This window comes from Zalophus californianus, chromosome 7, assembly GCF_009762305.2.
Source record: "Zalophus californianus isolate mZalCal1 chromosome 7, mZalCal1.pri.v2, whole genome shotgun sequence".
NCBI lineage: Eukaryota > Metazoa > Chordata > Mammalia > Carnivora > Otariidae > Zalophus > Zalophus californianus.
Window position 1 is genome coordinate 81,889,039 of NC_045601.1, and position 20,881 is coordinate 81,909,919.

The 20,881-nt window shown below is 37.0% G+C and overlaps 1 protein-coding gene across 4 annotated transcripts in view; it reads left to right on the top strand.

Moving 5' to 3' along the window:
- The window catches only part of COL12A1 (collagen type XII alpha 1 chain), a 116,012-nt gene that overhangs the window by 27,928 nt on the left and 67,203 nt on the right, over window positions 1–20,881 (top strand). For 3 of the 4 annotated variants that reach the window (XM_027601982.2, XM_027601980.2, XM_027601981.2), the window contains 10 exons: window positions 7,931–8,203; window positions 13,091–13,357; window positions 13,809–14,001; window positions 14,881–15,002; window positions 16,775–16,924; window positions 17,005–17,124; window positions 17,224–17,388; window positions 17,918–18,064; window positions 19,623–19,762; window positions 20,281–20,410. In XM_027601982.2, coding sequence (XP_027457783.2) covers window positions 7,931–8,203; window positions 13,091–13,357; window positions 13,809–14,001; window positions 14,881–15,002; window positions 16,775–16,924; window positions 17,005–17,124; window positions 17,224–17,388; window positions 17,918–18,064; window positions 19,623–19,762; window positions 20,281–20,410 — 1,707 coding nt within the window. The remainder of the gene's footprint in view (window positions 1–7,930; window positions 8,204–13,090; window positions 13,358–13,808; window positions 14,002–14,880; window positions 15,003–16,774; window positions 16,925–17,004; window positions 17,125–17,223; window positions 17,389–17,917; window positions 18,065–19,622; window positions 19,763–20,280; window positions 20,411–20,881) is intronic. The other variant, XM_027601983.2, reaches the window with a different exon arrangement.

Sequence of the window (20,881 nt, forward strand, 5' to 3'; positions counted from 1 at the left end):
TGGATGGTTATGATAATGAGTCAGTACCATAGTCCAGGGCTTAAATGGGAAATCAGGCATTTATTTCTTCTTGTTATCACCATCTTTTATATGACCTATTTAATGTAAGTATAGGAAGAAAAGGAATCTGAAGTATCTTTTGTGATGCGAAATCACAGTGACTTTAGGTAAAATATCTGTCAAATTTGGAGGATCCAGGAATTTGGAGGTTTGTAGATGTTGTAGTTAACAGGGACGAGGCCCACAGTAGGCAGTTTTCATTAAAACTACAAGATATAGTCAAGAATTAAAAACAAACAGCGGGACACCTGGGTGGCTCAGTCAGTTAAACGTCTGCCTTCAGCTCAGGTCATGATCCTAGGGTCCTGGGATTGAGTCCCGCGTCAGGCTCCTTGCTCAACAGGGAGCCTGCTTCTCCCTCTGCTGCTCCCCCTGCTTGCACGCTCTCTCTCCGACAAATAAATAAATAAAATCTTTAAGAAAAGACACAAATAGCCAAAAAAATATTCTAATCAATTCTATCTCTAATATTAATCAAGAATTTAATTCTAATAGTCCATGAAATTTATTTTTAAAAGAGGATTTAAATGAAAGATTAAATACCAGCATGTAAAATACTGATTACTACCAGAGTCCTTGTTTGACTACTTAGCCATGCGACCTTGAAATGCTTCCTTAACCCCTCTGAGCCTCAGTATACCCATCTATAAAGAGGGGATGATCATTGCTTCCCCTGCATCCCAGATGTACTGTGGAGATCAAATGGGGAGACTGTAAGAGAAACTTTTTGGGAACTGTAAAATACTATATGTATATAAAATTCATCAGGAGGAAATGACATTCGCTTTAGAATTGGTATCTAAAAATATGGCTTTTGTAAGTATTTCAGAGATATTGATTAGCTGCACTAAAGTTTTGAAAGTAAGAAGAGGTAGAAATGGAAATTGCCTTAATTACAGACACCTAGTCCAAACAGTAAAGCCATGTGATCCTTGTATCTGGAGCAACATCCAGAATTTCTGACAAGTTTGTTCTTCTGTTTTGACCTTTTGAGGTTCTCCTTCTCTTGTGCTTCCCAAAGCCTTTCAACATAGATTGTTTATAGGATTTTTTTTTTTAAGGATAAACTTTTGAGCTTTTGTTTTTTCCAGGATAATTGTAGATTATTCTTGTTTGTGAAAATTTCTCCCTTATAGGGAATATCTTGGAAATAACTTTAATAGTTTTCCTTCTTCTTGTACCTTTTAACCTTCTGATGTTCTTCTGCATTTTCATACCTTAAAAAATATATTCATTCTCAGAATTTTCTTGGGGTTAAAAATTAGGCATTTTTACTGAGAATGATATATTAATCTTTAGAAAACAAAATACACATTTTAATTTAACAACAAACACATTCTATTAGGCATTGATTTTTCTGGGCCAGGTGAACAGCTGAACTGTTTATAATTTTATAGCTTTGTACAAGTAGTATGGAAAATCTACCAAGTTGTATGCACGTGTGAATATGTGCCCGTGTGTGCGCGCGTGCGCACACACACGTATTTGATCAGAAATTACGTCTAAGGGAGATATATGTGTAGTAAAATAAATCTTAAAAATTACTGTTTTCCATTTCCCGAGAAGGAGGGAAGCAAGATGATTATAGTTGATTGATAACTAAGTTGTAATAATATATATTTTTTTCTATTTACACCAAAGCTCTTTACCACAGTGAAGGATTACATAAAATGCTGCCAGTCTGATTTTATGAACATATTTATCCCATTGCATTATGTGTGGTAAACTTGACAAATATGTGAAAGCATAGTTGTGACTAAATTAAAATAGTAGAAGATTTTTGCCCCTGGTTATTCCATTTCATTTTATTGTATTAACTCAGCCAAATCCACATACCATATACAAGAATAGGATATGATGGTAAATGCAGGGAATGGAAAGCCAGAAACAGAGCCAGGCAACTGCTTTTGAGGGCTGCTGTTTTTCTAATCTGTTTTTCTCTTGGGAGAGAAGGTGGTAAGAGCAGACCTTGAAGGAATGTTTCTTCCATCCAGAGGCATGGCTCAGCCGGCAGGAGCATTCTGTAGGTTGAAAATTTTATAGATTGCCTCAAGTGCATTCTATTCAAATCAAAAAATGTAAAAAAAAAATAGTTAGTGTGGTCTGCAACCGTCCCTAACTTGAATCTGTTTCCTAGTTTGTTGAAATGTAGCCAGTGATCAGAAAATGCCCCTGTCCCTGGAAGAGAGATTTATTAGCATTGGCATCGGGGAAGTTCATGGTTTGCTCTAGTACTGTATGAAATAGAATCACAAAGGCAGTGTTTATTACTCTTTCAGATCCAAACTTTAGAGGAATCTGAGCACAAACTATTAGGTTTGATTTGTGTTGTTTCCCCCCCGCCCTGGTTGTTGTTGTTAAAATAGATTTAATGTAATTTTTAGTAATTACTATTGTACATGTAAGTGTACTTTGGGTCGTGGTAGAACTTTTAGTTGTCATTGTTAGTGTGTAGAGAGAGGAAAACCTGCTCTTATAAACCTTGAAATGAATAATGCCCATTTTAATTCCGAGATTTACCACAAATGAATGAAAATTTCAGTTTGGGAATAATACGGTTCTTTTTGTTTTTGACTATTGGTTTTTGGCTATGGAAAAGATGACTTTTCAAAATTTCCTTGGTTTCCGTTGCTATAGCAACCTGCCAATGTCCTAGACACGGACAGCTTCCTGTACATCAAACCAAGCTCACTCAGCTGACATTTTGTTACAATGAGGTTTTTAGCACATCATAGGAATTCCTCTGCATGATGTTGAGTAACATGGGGCCTCTCCAAGACGGACTAAATAAGGTCTCTGTTTCCCTAGATTTACTGCTATCTCATAATTTGAAAAATCATACATTCTGGGTATAACAACGCTGAGGTTTACAGGGAACTTTAGCAAAATTCCCAAAGAACAATTCGTATTTCCTTTCCAGCGCATTAATGTCTCATCGGAGAAATATCTAGATCACATTGGAGACATGACAATTATGGAAGAAATCTCACATAGGCTTTGAGATTCAAGGGTGATTTAATTGTTAAGAGGTTTTCAAGAACTATGTATTGTTTAATGTAGTTGTTAGCTTATCAATAGGGAACTTTGTACTTTGGGATGATGGCTCTAATTCACTGGGGTTGTAAATCAAGTGTGTTTCCACATAAACGTGGAAGCAGGTTTTCTGTATTCTGCTGTGGAAAGTTGGATGACTTTTGAGCTGAGCTTTAACGGAAAAGACAAATTGATTTAGAAGAGGATTTACATTACATTTTCAATTTAACTTCTATTTTCGAAAGTGATATGTGAAACTCAATGAAAGCTGACTGGAACAATTTATAGTTTCATTTCATTATGATTAATTTTTCAGTTATCATCATTGGCTAATTTGTGTTATAATAATTATATTTGAATTGGATGATGACTTGCTTTTCAGAAAGCAAATGGAAAAGGGCTAAGGAAACGTAGGAAAGTTACACAAATGAGGCATTAGTTCTTTGGCCTTGCATGTGGAAAAAAGTAGAAATCAACCCCTTGTGGATGTTCAGATCATGAGAAATGCACCTGTCTAAATTACTTCCCACAGTAGTAGCTCAGAGACACATGTGAGCAGGCATGAGAAAAATGCCTTTTGAATATATCTAAATATGGTTTATAATCAGAGCAGAAATGCCGAGTATCAAAATTTCAAGAAACTGATAAATTTTGTGTGTTCAAACGTATGACAGAAAAGAATGTTATTCCCTGTAAGTATACGGGTACTACACTGGGGAGACAAGGATAGCTGGGAAAACTATTGAGGAGGACAAAGTTGAAGGCGTACCATCATTATAGAAGAGAACTTACTTGAAACGACTGCCGGAAATTCTATTACCAGAAATAAAAGTAATAGACAAAGCATAGGCATATACCCCAGAACAGCAGAAAACAGGTACCGTGAGATTAAATATTATTGAAAACAATGCCACTTATGTGAAATCCTGAACAAACTGAAACACCATAAAACAAACATTTATAAGTCTAGGGGGCAGAACAAAAAGAGGAACTTAAGGAAGTTGGGAGCCTTTGCTAGAGCAGAAGTGGATTCAGGTTCTGGGAAGCATAGTGACAAAGGGGCAAAAGGACTACTGGATTTGGTTCTTATTCACTGGACCTGTCTATGGCTTCCCCTGTTGAGATACAGGAATGCCTCCTGCAGAAAGGCTGTAGGCTTGTCTTCTGACATCTTTTCCTTTCTTATTCCTCTCTCTTTCCTTTCCCTTCCCTTCCCTTCTCTAAAAAAAGCCTCCCAAATCCAATCTAACCAAACCAAACCAAATAATTTCTTCTGTGTTATGGATGTCCAAGTTCCTTATATTGAGGACAAAACCTACAATTCAGTATTTTTTTTTTAAAGATTTTATTTATTTATTTGAGAGAGAGAGAATGAGAGAGAGAGAGCACATCAGAGGGGATAGGGTCAGAGGGAGAAGCAGACTCCCTGCCGAGCAGGGAGCCCGATGCGGGACTCAATCCTGGGACTCCAGGATCATGACCTAAGCCGAAGGCAGTCGCTTAACCAACTGAGCCACCCAGGCGCCCTACAATTCAGTATTTTATTTTATTTTTTTAAAAGATTTTATTTATTTATTTGTCGGAGAGAGCACAAGCAGGGGGAGTGGCAGAGGCAGAGGGAGAAGCAGGCTCCCCACGGAGCAGAGAGCCCGATGTGGGGCTTGATCCCAGGGCCCTGGGATCATGACCTGAGCCGAAGGCAGACGTTTAACAGACTGAGCCACCCAGGCATCCAAGAATAATGAGATTTAAAAGATTTTTTAGGAAGTATCAGTGCTTAGGCATATCTCCAGATATTGCAATTTAGTTGATTTGGGCAAGGCCCACTCTTTGACACCCCAGGTGATTCTGCATATCCTATCAAATCTGGTCCAATTATTTTGTGCCAGGGCCCCAGGAGGTGACATAGCCTGCTGGGGGCCCTGCTCAGCTGGTTACACACCAGGTCTTAAGGCCAAGCTTGGCCTCTTTCACAGCCTGCCAATTGTATCACAGGGTACAATTCAATTGTTTCATTTTTTTGTAATCCAATATTTGTCCAAGCCAAGATTCCATTTAAAAAAAAATAGTTTTTAAAGGGTTATAGGTCTGATAAAATTTGCTTGTCATCAATACATCATATTCTTCAAAATTCTTGGGTGTAATGCAGCAGCTAGGATACCCAACCCTCTAGCTTTTTTGAGGAAAAAAATTTTATCAATGTGTTTGACAACGGTATAAACTTAATATTTAGGAATATTCTTATCAAACTGACTGACATATCAGAAGCTTTATTGAAGCAGTTTATCTTTTCACTCCTAGCTTCTGGATGGAGGTGCCTTTCTTCTTTCTTTTGATTCCGTATTTCTTTGTTACTAACATGGAATGTTGCAATGACACCTTTGGGTGTCAGAGGCAGATTCTATAATTTTTTGAGGATTGTTTTCTGTAATTGAGAATTTACTCAGTGCTCATTGGAATTAGCATTGTCATGCCATTAATTAGAACTTAAGAATGGTTTTTGGTTCGTATTTCATTTGTATTTTTTAAAAAGTGCTTTTACAGACTCTTTTTGGGACACTGATAAACCTTGCAAAGGTCTTTATTGCAATTTCACTAGTATTTTGTTCCAGCTTTACAGGTTCTGAGAGTGTTAAAACAGTTGATTAAAATCCGTGGGAATGCATGTCTAGTGAACTAGGCTCCTTTTGTTTGTAGCCCACAAATATCTCTGTGAATGTATTTTTGCTTCAACCACAATTCTTTTCCTATTATTTTCTCACAGTGGAATCATTAGCCTGTGTTTGTGAGATTAATGTCTGTTGTCATGGAAATAAATAATGTCACAAACTCAGTGCTAACACAAAGTAGGGCGGAGAATGGGCTGAGAAACACAACCCTGGAGCAGAGGAGAAGCTGAAATGATTGTTTGTAAACTACTCCAGTGTTAATTTGGAGGATAATTCCCACAGTCTAGCTAACTTATTCATCTTACGAATGTCATCAGTGCCGTTTTTAGCTCATTTAAGTTCAGTCACTTTCAAGTACAACAATTTTACAATGGCTGCAATACCTAACTGCAATTAGGCAATTTAGAAGGGGCACATGTGAAAAAAAGGTGTACATCAAGCAAAGGAAACATGTGCTCTACTTATAAAACTTAAGAGACCAGTTGCTGGGATATCAATGATCAAAACAAAACAAGACATAAAAAACAACAACCAAACTAGATCAAAGGAACAGTTTGTTTATATTCCCATAAGTAGAGAAAATATAAAGATATGTGGCCGTTTCGTTAGCCCACACAATGAAAGAAGGCTTTCAAGTGACAATTAGCCTCAAGTACTGAGGGAGCAAAGTCAGTATGTTCTTGAAAATAAGTATTCTTGGTTTCAGTGAAATATGTAACTAATTTCCCTCCAGAGATGAGATGTCCTGTCAGCAGTTACAGTTATTTATAATGGAGTTAGAATTTTCCATTTGTGCTTGGGGTCTGGTAGGATGCCCAGCTCCTGTTTTATTTATTTTTCCCCTCTAAACTCTACAATATGATGGGTTTCTGTCTACCCAGATTTCTTTTTTTTTTTTACTTCGTGTTATCTTTACTCTTTGTTTTGAAATTTCGTTGTTTAATTATGAATATTTTTAAGGTATTCATTTTTACTCTTTGATTCAAGTAAAGTAATAGTTCAAAAATCTTGTAACAGCATTATGTATCATTTGCTTGAATTTATAACAATTACTGGTGAAATGTATGCTGTAGAGGCAGATAGTTTTATGTTTATGTCATGCTGTGGCATAAACCCTAGTAAAGGTAGCCAATATAAAGTGACCTGTATATTTATCTTACATTTAAATTATGGAAAGTGAGGGTTTTATTGGAAGACATCTGTGCCTCCTATTAAGTTGAGGTTTCCATATTTTTCCATTTGGGTTGTATTTTTTTTTTTTTTTTGAATTGAAAGAGCTAAAATTTAGTAGCAGACATTTTTGATCAGCTAGAACAAGTGGTGTGTTTTATTTTGATGACTAATCACTTTGAAGTCTTCCAGAAGAATGATGGTTTTTAGTTTCGTTAGAGTTAAGCTATACTGGAAGTTTGTACTTCTCCTTTTAAATTGCATCAGCAAATAGAGTTTTCACCAAAAAATGATGCTGGAATTAATTTTTGCAAGTGATATGCAATTGTTGAAGTTATTATAGGTCATACATTGAAGCTGAACTTATTTAAATTACATCAGAGAGAAAAAGATGATGGTAATGAAATAAAGATCTTTGTGAACAATGGCTATGTCATAAAGTAGACTGACATAGGGTAAAATTTTGGGATTTAGATGACTTCTTTCCCTTGGAGAACGATTTTTTTTTTAAAGATTTTATTTATTTGACAGAGAGAGATAGCGAGAGCAGGAACACAAGCAGGGGGAGTGGGAGAGGGAGAAGCAGGCTTCCCGCTGAGCAGGGAGCCCGATGTGGGACTCGATCCCAGGACCCTGGGATCATGACCTGAGCCGAAGGCAGACGCTTAATGACTGAGCCACCCAGGTGCCCCTGGAGAACAATTTTTTTAGGCACGTACTCCTTCATGTTTGGATGGCAACCTTATCCTGAAAGGCCTTCCAATCTGACTGAACACGAGGGGACCAGGGTGATAGGTAGGAATCAGAAAGGAACCTAGAATTTTATTCCATCAATCTGCTCCACTAATGGAACAGGACAGACAGCTCAGAAAGAAGAAATGGTCAACTTTAGACAAACTGAGTTTGAGTCCAGCAAGTTAGGATGTCTACCAGGATGAAGGACTATTTACATATCTAGTAGACATTGAAAACTGATTCCCCTTTAATTTCTATTCTAGAACGTGGTTCACCTACAGATTTTGTTACTAAAGATATCACCGACACATCAATTGGGGCATATTGGACATCTGCTCCAGGAATGGTTCGAGGTTACAGGGTCTCATGGAAATCGCTTTATGATGATATTGAGACTGGAGAGAAAAGTCTTCCCGGAGATGCAATTCATACTGTGATAGAAAATCTTCAGCCAGAGACCAAATACAAGGTTTCAGTCTTTGCAGTTTACAGCAGTGGAGAAGGAGAACCTTTAAATGGAGAAGCCACGACTGAATGTAGGTAACATCATGAGTGTGTTGGGTGTGTGTTGGTGCTAATTAATAGCTATCAGCTCAAGTGACAGTTTAATCACTTGCCTTTATTTTTCGTTATATGATAAATGGGGATGAAAAATTAGGATCTTTAAAGACTGGTTTAAATTCAGGTTGGTTTAGTTCACTTAGCATAAAAATTGTATCATATTTTGAAATATTGAATCCCGTCCAGCTACCTATATTTGTCTCTCTCTGTCTTTTTTTCCTGATAGGATGGTCAACTAGATAAGAAGGTCAACTAGATAAGAAAGTCAACTAGTGAAAAGATCAGGAGCCTTGGAGACAGAGAGAATGCAGGCCCATTTATAGCTGTATGACCTTGGACAAATTACTTAACCTTCTTTGAGTCTCTGTTTCCTCATCTGTAGGTTGCAGTCTCGGAGTTGTCTTGAGGATTAAATGAAATAACAATGTGCAAAGCACCAAGCATAGTGCCTAGTCACTTAGAGTTGATTGAGAGTGGCTATGGAGACTATGATTATTATATGCCCAAGACCAATCCTAGAGACTTGACTTTATCCCTCTTGTATTTGGTAAGGTTAAATCAAAAGTCCACTCAATTTTCTAGTGGCTCAGATTTACCTTAATGTCATTAATATTCTTTCTGGTGAATGATTTTGAATGACTTATCATCATTTAGTATCAGCTGGTTGGTGAAAGATATGCCAACCTTCCTTAATTCTCTTCCCTAAGAAGCCTTTTTTTAAGCATAGGCATTTCTAAGAATTTATAGGGGAAAAGTTTATTCCTTTTGTTCTGGGAAGGTTTTAGGAAAAGGGGAAAGAATGGCACATTCTTGCATTTCCTTTTATTAGAAAGAAATAGAGGAAATGAGGGATTTTTCTGGTTAAGGAGGGGGGGATGCTGTGAGCAATTTCAGATAAGCCCCATATCCTGATTTTAAGTTGTCCTTAAGTTAAAGTCTTTTGGTCTGAGTTGTTGGAAGAACTCATCTCTCTCTCTCTTTTTTTTAAATTTTATTATGTTATGTTAGTCATCTCTCTTTTTTAATCACTGGCAAATTCAGTAAGATGTGTCTAAGTTTAAATCTGTGTCAAAATTAACCAGATTAAAAAAAATCAAACTCCTTATTGGAAATTTAAATATGTGAAAAGGCTTATTTCTCAGATATTCACATGATTGGTTTCCATGGTAGTAAATGAAATGTTGTGTCTGAATATACTGGCTGATGTAGTTTAAGAATCTGGCAGAAATTCATCTCTATTTCTGGCAGAAATTTATTTGTTGTAAAGAGAAATCATGATATAAACTAGGTCAGATATGACAAATATAGCTAAATTTATCTGTAGCAGTAAAGATACAGTTCATATGGTTGAGCAATTATGAAAGTATATGTATTTAGAGGGAAGCTTTTCCAAAAATTATCCTCCATTGTGTCTTCTTCCAAAAAGACTGAGTCTTCAGATATTTATTTGGGATTGAAAATTTCCACAAGGGGTATGTTTTAGCTAAATGCAAATATGTTAGCAGAAATCCTAAATAAACTTTCTTCTCCAAGAAGCTGAGCCTCTAAGAAATTGTCAGTATTTCTTGACTAATTGATTTAAAGGTAAGTGAACAGAAAGGCCTCTTTTGAACTAGGAGCAGACTAGGGAGGAATGAAACGTATTTTTTTTTTTTTTTGAGTTTTATTTCTATGTAAACTGCTCAAACATCTAAGCAGATAAGAGAGAAGGCAGGAAACTTTCTTTGTGCTACTACCATTTTGTTATATTTTATTTTGCTCTCTTTGTGGGAAGTAAAGCAATTTAGAAAGTGCTTGAGAAATCTGAGTCAGATGTGGTATTTAGGTGGTGGATGAATCCTAAAGTATGGATAACTGGGCAGTCACTAGGTCATGCTCTTAGAGTTTCTTATAGACTTCCAAGAGGACATTTTGGAAGTATTTTCAGGATTGCTTTTACCTAAAACTCAGCAATATGGTATGCAGACTGTTGATACAATGAAACCATGCATTGTAGCTAGAAAGCCAGCAGATGCGAACCTTTCTATTGGCTCTCCAGTCCATGGCAGCTGGTTTAGCAGAGGTGCAGTGGATGTTGGAGAGCATCTCGTGAGAGTTTCTAAAACATGAAAAGAACTTGTGAATGTTGCAGCATTTTATAGCATGTGGCGTACCTGTCAATGAAGTGAAAAATCTTGCTTTTTACTCATGGGGCACCAACGAGGCTTTTTTTCTTCTCCCTAATATCCAAAGTTTTCCATTAAAACCAGGGTAAGATATGTTGTACCTTATGCTCACATAGCTGCTTTTAAGATTTTCTTTTTATCACTGATTTGAAGCAAGTTGCTTCTGATGTGCTTGATGTTTTTTTTTTCATGCTTCTTGTTCTTCTTGGATCTGTGAGTTTATAGTTTTGTAAAATTAGAAAATATTTAGACCATTATTTTTTTCAAATACTTTATTTATTACACCCCCACTATCTTTAGGTACTCCAATTATACATGTATTAGTCTGTTTGAAGTTATCACACAACTTACTATTGTGCTGTTCAGTTTTTCAATCTTTTTTTCTTGTGTTTCATTTCAGATAGTTTCCATTATCCTGTTAACAGGTTCACTAATGTTTCTTTCTGCAATTTCGAATCTGCTGTCAATACCATCCTATGTATCTTTCATCTCAGACATAGTATTTTCCATCTCTAGAAGTTTGGTTTGAGTCTCTTTTCTTTGTTCTGTGTCTTTACTTAACATGCCTACTATTTCTTCTGCCATCATCAATGTCTGGAATACAGTTGTCATAGCTGTTTTACTGTCCCTTTTGAATAATTATGTCCTATATGTCTTTTCTGGTTCTGTTTCTATATATTTGATTTTTCTTCTTCTTATGGGGTGTCTTAGTTCCAACTGCCATAACAAAATACCATGAACTGATGGCTTAAGCAACAGAAATTTATTTTCCCACATTTCTGGAGGCTGGAAGTCCAAGATCAAAGTTCTGGCAGAATATGATTTCTGGTGAGAACTCTGCTCCTGACTTGCAAATGGCCATCTTCTTCTATGTCCTCACATGGCCTTTCCTCCTCTCTGCATGTGGGCAGGGGGGCGGGCAGCGAGAGCATGCTCTGGTGTCTCCTCTTCATTTTATAAGGATTTCAGTCCCATCAGATTAGTACTGTACTCTTATGACTTTATGTAATCCTGATTACCTCCCTAAGGTCCCATCGCCAAATACTATCACATTAGAGGTTAAGGCTTTAAAAATGGTTTTGAGGAGACACAATCATTCAGCCTGTAACATAAATCATATTTTTTTCCTTCTTTGCATGCCTGGTAATTTTTATTAGATGCCAGACTTTGCGAATTTTACTTTGCTGGGTGCCAGATATTTTTACATTCTTATAAATATCCTCAAGTTTTTCTCTGGGATTCAGTCAAGTTACTTGGATGTAGTTTAATTTTTCTCAAGCTTTCATTTAAGTTGTGTTAGAACTAGACCAGAGGATCCTTTAGTTTAGGGATAACTTTGCCCCATTAGTGGGGCATTACTGGGGACCTGCATGAACTCTAGGAATTAATTGTTCCTTTTGCTCCTTTTGGGTGGTTCTTTCCCTAGTTTTGGGTAGTTTCCTCATGCATATGCACTGACCAGTACTGGGCTGAAGACTCCAAGAGGACCTCTTGCAGATTTTTGGAGCTTTTCCCTCTGTTACACCATCTCCTCTTCAATACTCTGCTCTGCAATTCTAGATGCCTTGGGCTCCCCTGACTCACAGAACTATCTCCTCAATTAAGCGAGATCACCAGGCTCCATCTGGTTTCTCTCTTCCTGAACTGGGGCTGGAAATTCTCTCTAAGCAATAAGCCAGGACAACTATCAATCTCACTCTTTTTTCTTTCTATCTCTCAGGGATCACTCTCCCACATTGCCTGACGTCCAATGTTTGAAAAATGTTGTTCAATGTATATATTTAGTTTATTAAGATTTTTTAGTTGTTTCATGTGGTCCTTGCCTATTTGAACATGAAAATTTCTCATAGGATTAAGAAAGATTCTTTGCAATGTTTCCTTCAGTTTAGTGTCTTCGTATAGAAAGTGCTTATGACCTTTCAATGTTAAGATTATTGAATTGAGTGAAATGATCTTGCTTATAAACTCTAACTATGTAAAAGAAGACAGATGTGTGTTGGTTATTTGTGGATGTGGGATGATCTGTTTCTGATACAGTTATTGATAATTGTGAGGTATTAGTGAAAATTATTTAATAAGTAATACTGATTATATATTTATGAAACACTTTTTACATATAGCGTTTCCTAAAACACTCAGTGTATACCGATTTATCTTTAGAGCCCTTGAGATATTTTTATGTGTTAGAGTTTCCTATTCTTTTGTATTCATAGTTTTACATGTCCATGGCAGTCAGAAAGAATAGTGTTAACAATAATAGTCAACTCTGGTTAGTCATTTATGGACTGTACCCTTTTCTGAAAAGACTCAAATAATATTTCTGACCCTAAATTCATGATTTTTAGTATTCTCCACAGCATCATTGCCACAAGAATTATTTACAGCTGGAAATATAATAAAAATTCTAAAAGCTCATCTCCGGAAATGGATGTTTTCTTTACTAAAGTCCCTAGAATGCAAAAGGAAATCCGTGCAATAAGAACTTTCATTTTTTAGTTATTAGCTAGATAAAGAGAAAACATCTTACCATGATCCCACCGAGATTAGGCTCACACGCCATCATGAATTTATGAGAGATCATAATGCTAAGCAAGAGCACAGCATACATAAGAAACCAGTTTCTTTTCACATAAATGGGAAAGTAGACGTGTGTATTTTCTTTCAGAGTATACATGTAATCTTCCTTTTATCTCACAGTATCCCAAGATTCAAAAACCTTGAAAGTGGATGAAGAAACAGAAAACACAATGAGAGTTACCTGGAAACCAGCACCTGGGAAAGTCATCAACTACCGGGTTGTGTATCGCCCCCGTGGGGGTGGGAGACAAATGGTTGCCAAAGTGCCACCCACAGTCACCTCAACAGTGTTAAAACGACTTCAACCCCAGACTACATACGACATCACAGTTCTCCCAATGTATAAGACAGGAGAAGGAAAGCTTAGGCAAGGATCAGGAACAACAGGTATAAAATAATAATTTTTTGGGGGGGAAGAGTATGATATTTTAAAGGAAGGCTTTCATACATCTATTTGTAAATATCTAAAATTAATTCTGTAATAAATTAAATTATAATAATTAGATAGGATGCCTAATTAGCATTCTATTTTACCACTCTAGTTCCTGGTAAAATGATTCTATACATTAATGTTCGAATGCTAATCTAATCTCAGTTGTGAGAATTATTTTTATGTCCACTTGGTAGCACTTTGTTATCAGGATTTTTATTGGCTACTATATCCTGTGCTTGCCTGACTGAACCCTTTTGATAAATATACAATTTGAAGTGTGATGTATGTGATGATTCCCATGTATATCACGTAGGTATTTCTAATTCAATTTCTTACTGCAGGGGGGAATAAAAAACCCAAAGCTTAGTCCTATGGATAATATTTTAAAATTTTTTATCTTTACAGCTTCTCGATTTAAATCACCCAGAAACCTCAAAACATCTGACCCAACCATGTCGAGCTTCCGAGTGACTTGGGAGCCTGCCCCCGGGGAAGTAAAGGGTTATAAGGTCACGTTCCACCCCACAGGGGACGACAGAAGACTGGGGGAGTTAGTGGTTGGACCATATGACAATACAGTTGTTCTGGAGGAACTTAGGTAAGAATGAACTATATTCAGTTTTTGTTAAAAGATTGAATAATTTATGGAAATTAGTAGGTCTTCCACAGATAATCACTTCTGTGTTTGCTAGCGGAGGGTTTAGAATCAGCATCAGTGGAAATTATTCTCTTATTCTTGGACTTGCTGAAGTTGAGGTTAGGATTCAGAAGCTAGCAGAAGTTTTTGTAATGTTTTAATGATTTTTGTTGTTAAGAGATCAGGAATGGCATTTGTTCAATAACATCCTGCTTTTAAAAAAATTAACGTCCATATTACATGATTTCATCCAAAGCAGCTTGTCCTTAGCCAGGCCCATGGAAATGTGGGGTTCTTGTGCCTTCTGGAAAGGCCCAGGTGACTCACGCTGAGATGCTGAGTATGAATCTCCTTCCAGGGTGGGCCATGGGAGAGAGAAGCAGGACTTTGTGCTTGGTGGCAGCTGGCAGGATTGGGGATGTGTGGGCTGATTAAAGGTCTCGCTTCAGGCTGTGCAGTGGAAAACAAGGAAGTCTGAGTTTGAACAGCACCCTACATTCATTACAGTAGGAAGAATGGACTACTGTGCATTGCCTTTTGGAAAGTTTGTTTGTCTCAATCACTCCTGCACCAATATTGAAATCTATATAAATGCTCACTATTTACTTTTATCAGATTAGAGAGAATGAAATTTACTGAGCCCACTATGTGCCAGGCACTTTATGTTACGTTGTAAGATACAACATTTAAATTATTTTCTTAAAGCCCATTGCTTAGAAGCAGTTTGTTATAACCTGCTTTAAGTGAATGTTTGTAAATCAAGATGAATGTCTTTAATAAAGCCAAATATGCTACCACTTGAGCCAGTATACATACAGACTATATATTTTAACATTTCAGGGCAGGTACCACCTATAAAGTAAATGTTTTTGGAATGTTTGATGGAGGAGAAAGTTCGCCACTTGTTGGACAAGAAATGACAACCCTTTCTGACACAACTGTAATGCCAATTTTATCTTCTGGTAAGAAGTTGAGTTACATTCCCCTAGGAAATCTTAATATCATGAAACTATTTCAGATGTGAACTGTTAGGTTAATCACACAGTGAAAAGCAGCTATAAACATTTTATACTAAAATGTATTTAAGTAATTTACATGCCTAAACACATATCTTCAAATATCCAGCTAAGCATATCTTTGGCAATATTTTTTAAGGCCTGTCTTGTCAGCATTGCAATGTTACATAGTACTGTATTATTTAAAGATGAGTTTTTGCAATGGGTAGGTAATATATATTTTCTCTCTTTTTTGATGACTAAAATGCAATTTTATTTTGTTAATGTAGTTGCAGAAATGATTTATTTGGGCTGAGCAAGCAGAGTTGGGTTATATAAGTAGGTGGACAACCATGACTTGGGAAGCAACATGGTAACATAAACCCTTTAGATTTTCCTGCTCCTGCCACAATTACAGCTTCGATGTGCATGAAGCTAGTTTTGAACATTCTTAGAGGTAGAAGTAGTGGATAGAATTTACTTCCAAATATTTTCCAGGATTTGATAAAAAAGAGTAAATCTGAGCAGGGTAGGGGAAGGTTTGCAAAGGCTTAGGTGTCTGGAGTAGTATCTGGGAGTCCTCAATCCTGATGGAGTGTACTATACGTGAAAGACACCTTTGTAGTGTGATGAGCATCATTTAATTTTTCTCAGTGAGCTTTTTAAAACAATATAAAGATCAGATGTTAAAATGGCAAGAAGTTGGAAAAGTCATAGCTGGTAATGTAAACTCCCAGAAAAGAGGGCATTTAAAAAATATGGATGTGGATAAAATAAATGGAAGTGTCAAATCCTGCTGTTTTGCATGAATGTTCTACTGTTTCTGTTATGATGATATTAACTGACTTATATTTTTATTTTGTAGCTTGTGCACTGAGGATATTGGGATTTTTCTCTCTTTCCAAAGCACCCTAGCTTTGTATCAGTGTTTGTGCTTGTTGTCTCTACAGCTCTCAATTTGTGTATTTGTTCGCATACTTCTTCTAAATTGTCTTCCTTCTTTCTTGTTTTTTTAAATGTGCAGACTTCACCATCCGTATTTACCTAACTGTTATACATAGTAGATGATAAAGTTAAGCAGCTACCAACTCAATAATATAATAGCTATCAGGTTTTACAACAAGGTATCTTTATTTCAAAAAGGTCTAATTTTAAGGGTCATGTGTCTAATCCTTCATGATATGTGGAATAATTACCCAGAAACTTAATTATTTTAGAAAAGATGTTTTTAGCTCACTAAAACCTTTCTTAGCTCACACATTTTATCAGTTCATTTCATACTTGTCTGCTAATGACCATTACATCTTATGGAAAACTGCAGCATTTAATCCTTAGATCACATTAAAATTCTATTAAAATTATTAATGCCTTATAGTAAGATGGCTGTACATTCTCATTTTTATTTCAGCTCTTGGGTTTGTGAGCCCATTCACATTTACAGTGATGGTTTAATTTAAGTCTCCAGGGTCTACGACTGTGGCCAGGAAATATAGTCAAAGATGAAGGGAAGATTTGTCATAGAAATAATCATTGGAGGGATTGGTGGTTCTCATGAATGTTATTTGATCTTAACGAACCATATGGACATGTATTCAGAATCTTGACCTCCAAATCACAAAGCTAAGCTACAGAACTGAAGCAGCTAGGCAAGCACCCAGGGATGGCAGAGGCATGGCTAGGAAGTAACCCTGCTAAGAATTTGCTCCTGACCCTGTCCTGTCTCACGATTGCCATGTCAGGGATGGAGTGTCTCACCAGAGCAGAAGCAGACATTGTGTTGCTGGTGGATGGATCATGGAGCATTGGCCGGGCAAATTTTAGAACCGTGAGGAGTTTCATCTCTCGCATTGTGGAAGTCTTTGAGATTGGTCCCAAAAGAGTACAAATTGGTAGGTCTGGCAATATTGAAGACCTTCAGACATTTTCATCATGCTCTTTATATATGCTAATGCCAGTGATGTTATTTTAGCCCTTGCTCAATATAGTGGGGACCCCAGAACAGAGTGGCAGCTAAATGCTCACAGAGACAAGAAGAGCTTGTTGCAAGCTGTGGCAAACTTACCATACAAAGGAGGCAATACTCTCACAGGTGAGTAAGGATGATGTGGTGTGCTTTTAGCTCTTGCTTTTGGTCAGAACTTGTGGCTGAGTAATGATGTGACTGGTTCTCTTTTAAAAATCCCACTAGGCATGGCTTTGAATTTCATTCGTCAACAGAGCTTCAGGACCCAAGCTGGCATGAGGCCTCGAGCTCGAAAAATTGGTGTTCTCATCACCGATGGAAAATCACAAGATGATGTTGAGGCACCTTCAAAGAAACTCAAGGATGAAGGCGTGGAGCTGTTTGCTATTGGTAAGCACTCAAAAGGCTGGCAGTGCCCCTGGGGTTACAAAAGCTGAGGATATTTTTGTAGTTAAAAATAGTTCTTGAAGCACAAAAAACCCAAACAAACATATTTTCCCTATCACATAATTTATCAAAATGATATGCCAAGCAGTTAACTCATTTTCTTCTTCCTCCCTCGTAATGGGACAGAACTACATGGCTTCTTGGGAGAAAGTAATGGATCAAGAGGACAAATGTACTATTACTAGGATTCAGGAAAATTCCTGTTTGGTTTTCCACGGCACCATGCTTATTTTTGATAGCCATTATTTTACTTTCCAGAAAAAACTCTCAAGAGACACTTTTTGGTGGGGAATTGGTGCTAGAAGCATTTAGGCAATACTTAAGAATAGATTTTGGTTTATATTATTTTTTCTTTGTTTCTATTTTGTAGCTATAGATAATCATTTTATAATTGAGGAAAATCACATACATGTTCTGCTTAACAGTGAAAATTCAAATGCTTTTAATTTGAATATGTCCTTTTCCCCCCAAGGTATTAAAAATGCTGATGAAGATGAATTAAAGATGATTGCAACAGATCCTGATGATACCCATGCATACAACGTGGCAGATTTTGAGTCACTCTCTAAGATTGTAGATGACCTCACCATTAACTTGTGTAACAGTGTCAAAGGTCCAGGTAAGATTAGCCCAGGGCTTCTTAACCTTAGCACTGTTGATATTTGGGACAGATACTTATTTTTGGGATGCGGGAAGGGAACCCTCTTAGTGTATTGGGAGATATTTAGCAGCATCCCTTGGCCCTGCCCACTGGATGTTGGTGGCATCCCCTGAGTTGTGACAACTAAAAATATCTTCAAACGTTGCCAAATGTCTGCCGGGGAAAATAATGCCCTCAGTTTAGAATCGTTAGTTTAGTCCCTGATTTTTTTCTCTGATTTGTTTCTGATGGCAGCAAACTAGAAATGGCTTGTAGCTTATTTGAAGATAAACAAATAATGTGGTAGAAATTGTTCATATGCTTTGGGTATTGAGGATGCATTTATTTGACTTTTGCTTCTTGAGTTTTTCTCTCCAAACATTTACAGATTTTCTTTTTGGATTTTGAACAACAGACTGACCTTTTCCCTGGAGAAATAAACCAGCCAGGAAGCCCGAATTTGTAGGCTTCTGGCTCTGGATTAGCTGAAAGAGTTGTAGTTTTATTTAGTTGGAGAGGACTTTGAGTGGGGATGAAAACATCTTTTATCTGTTTTCCTTTATTTTTTTTAATCAGCTATGTAATAGTTGCATTCATTCTAGATTCCCAGACAGTAAAATTGCTTGATAATTTTGTAGGCTTGATTATGACCCAACTATAATAAAGGTTAGAGTACTAAGAATGGAAAAGCTTTCCCCAGCTTTACAAAGACAGTTGAAAGAGTTTTATGAGAATGATTGACATGCTAATGAAGTCATTGGATTAATTCTCTTTAAATTGTGACTGGGGACATCTTTCTAATGGTCATAGTGAGCTTAATATTTCTATTTTCATTGATGTTAATTCTAGGTATTGTTCTGTAGTCATTCTGTTGTTCATTGGTCATTTCACTTCATCGACCCACAGAGAGCACAATCACAGGCAGTAGGGTATTCCCAAATTTTAAAAGACTTCGTTGTTTTTCTTCTTTCTTGACTAAGAAAGTGGTTAGCTTTTCTTACTACTGAACTAGGTCCTGTAGGGGAACTAAACATAAATAAGAAACCAATTCCTTTCTCACAGAGCATAACCTATAGTTAGGGAGCTAAGACAGGATGAATATAAATAATCAAATGATAATGAGGGCGGTGAACTTGGGTAGTTCAAGATAGAGACAATGGAATTGCCAGGACACAAATCCTCCATCAATAATTATATGTACAAGATTAGAGAAAGGAGGACATATTCAAGGATGATTCAGAGGTTTTTGAGTTAGGCGACTGGTAAACGGGTGGTGCCATAAGGAAGTGTGGGACCAAGTTTTAATGAAAGACAATGAGCCCGGTCTTGATTCTTCTGGGACTGAAGAATCCTTTGCCTACCCATTCAGGGTGGTCTTACGAGCAATGGGACTCTAGACTGGTATACTGTGTATCAGTATATCAGGATGTGTGTACAAGTTTGAAATATGGGAATAATACTATTTTAATCTAATTTCAAATTTCATCACCTTGCTAGGATAATGAGAAAAGTGTATGTATTTTATTTCCATGTGTAGGTGACTTGGAAGCACCTTCTAACCTAATTATTTCTGAGCGAACCCATCGTTCTCTTAGAGTGAGCTGGACACCTCCTTCTGACAGTGTGGATAGGTATAAGGTGGAATACTACCCAGTTTCTGGAGGGAAACGTCAAGAAGTGAGTAGGCAACACCTACAACCCACTCCTTCCTGATAGTGAGATGGAGTCCTTCACATTAGGATTCAGAAAAATGTTGGGTGTGGAACAAGAAGGATGCAGAGTGGGGCAGAACTGAGTCAGCAATAGTGCTTTCATTTGGGCTTAATTAAAGGGAAAGAGCTTTGCTTAAATTCTATGGTTTCTACAAATTGCAGAATGTCAATATGGTTTTTAATTAAAGGATGCTTGATTTATTTGTGAATTTATATTAGAGTCATGGAGTTGGAAGGAAACATTAAAGATGATCTAGTTTTACCCACTCATTTTACAAATAAGGAAACAACAGCTGGGAGAATAAATTACATGAATTGTCTAAGATCTCACTGTAATCTGGTAATTTCCAAAAACAAAAGACAATGGCCTCATTGAAATATGATTTCTAAGTTCACTGCAGTTAACGACTTTGTAATTATAGTAGAAAAGAGGGAAGCCATTGCAATATAAGTTATTATTTTTTTAAAAATTTTTTCCCCTAGTTTTATGTGAGCCGACTGGAAAGTAGCACAGTACTGAAAGATCTGAAGCCTGAAACTGAGTATGTTGTTAATGTGTATTCTGTGGTGGAAGATGAATATAGTGAACCTCTGAAGGGCACAGAAAAAACCTGTAAGTCTGATTAAAAACAATCTTCTCATTATCTTTTTAAAGATAAACAGGAGGCATTCCATTTGGGATTTTTGGCAGCCTTCCAAATCATTCTTTTATTCAATAGCCATTCAACAAATATTTACTGAGTGTGTTCTTCGTACAGGCGCTCAATACTCAACTGCTCTTACTGGTTGTTTGTGCCATCATGGGACCCCAATGGTGGAATGGAGTAGTCATGGCCATAGGTGACTTAGAAGGATAACTTGCCTTTCATAGAGTTATTCACTTCTTAAGAAAGATATCATGTGGGGAGTGGGACTAAGATTAGGAAGGGGAGCTGTGCAGAGGTGACCTATTTCAGTTTTGCAGGTGGTCAGATCTTCCTGCTGTAAATGAGATCACCCTTTTTTTCTGGCCTTCGCCTCCTGGTCTTTACTAGAGAAGCTCTAATGGCTTTGACTTTGAGTAGAACTTTTGGCGGAGATGTTC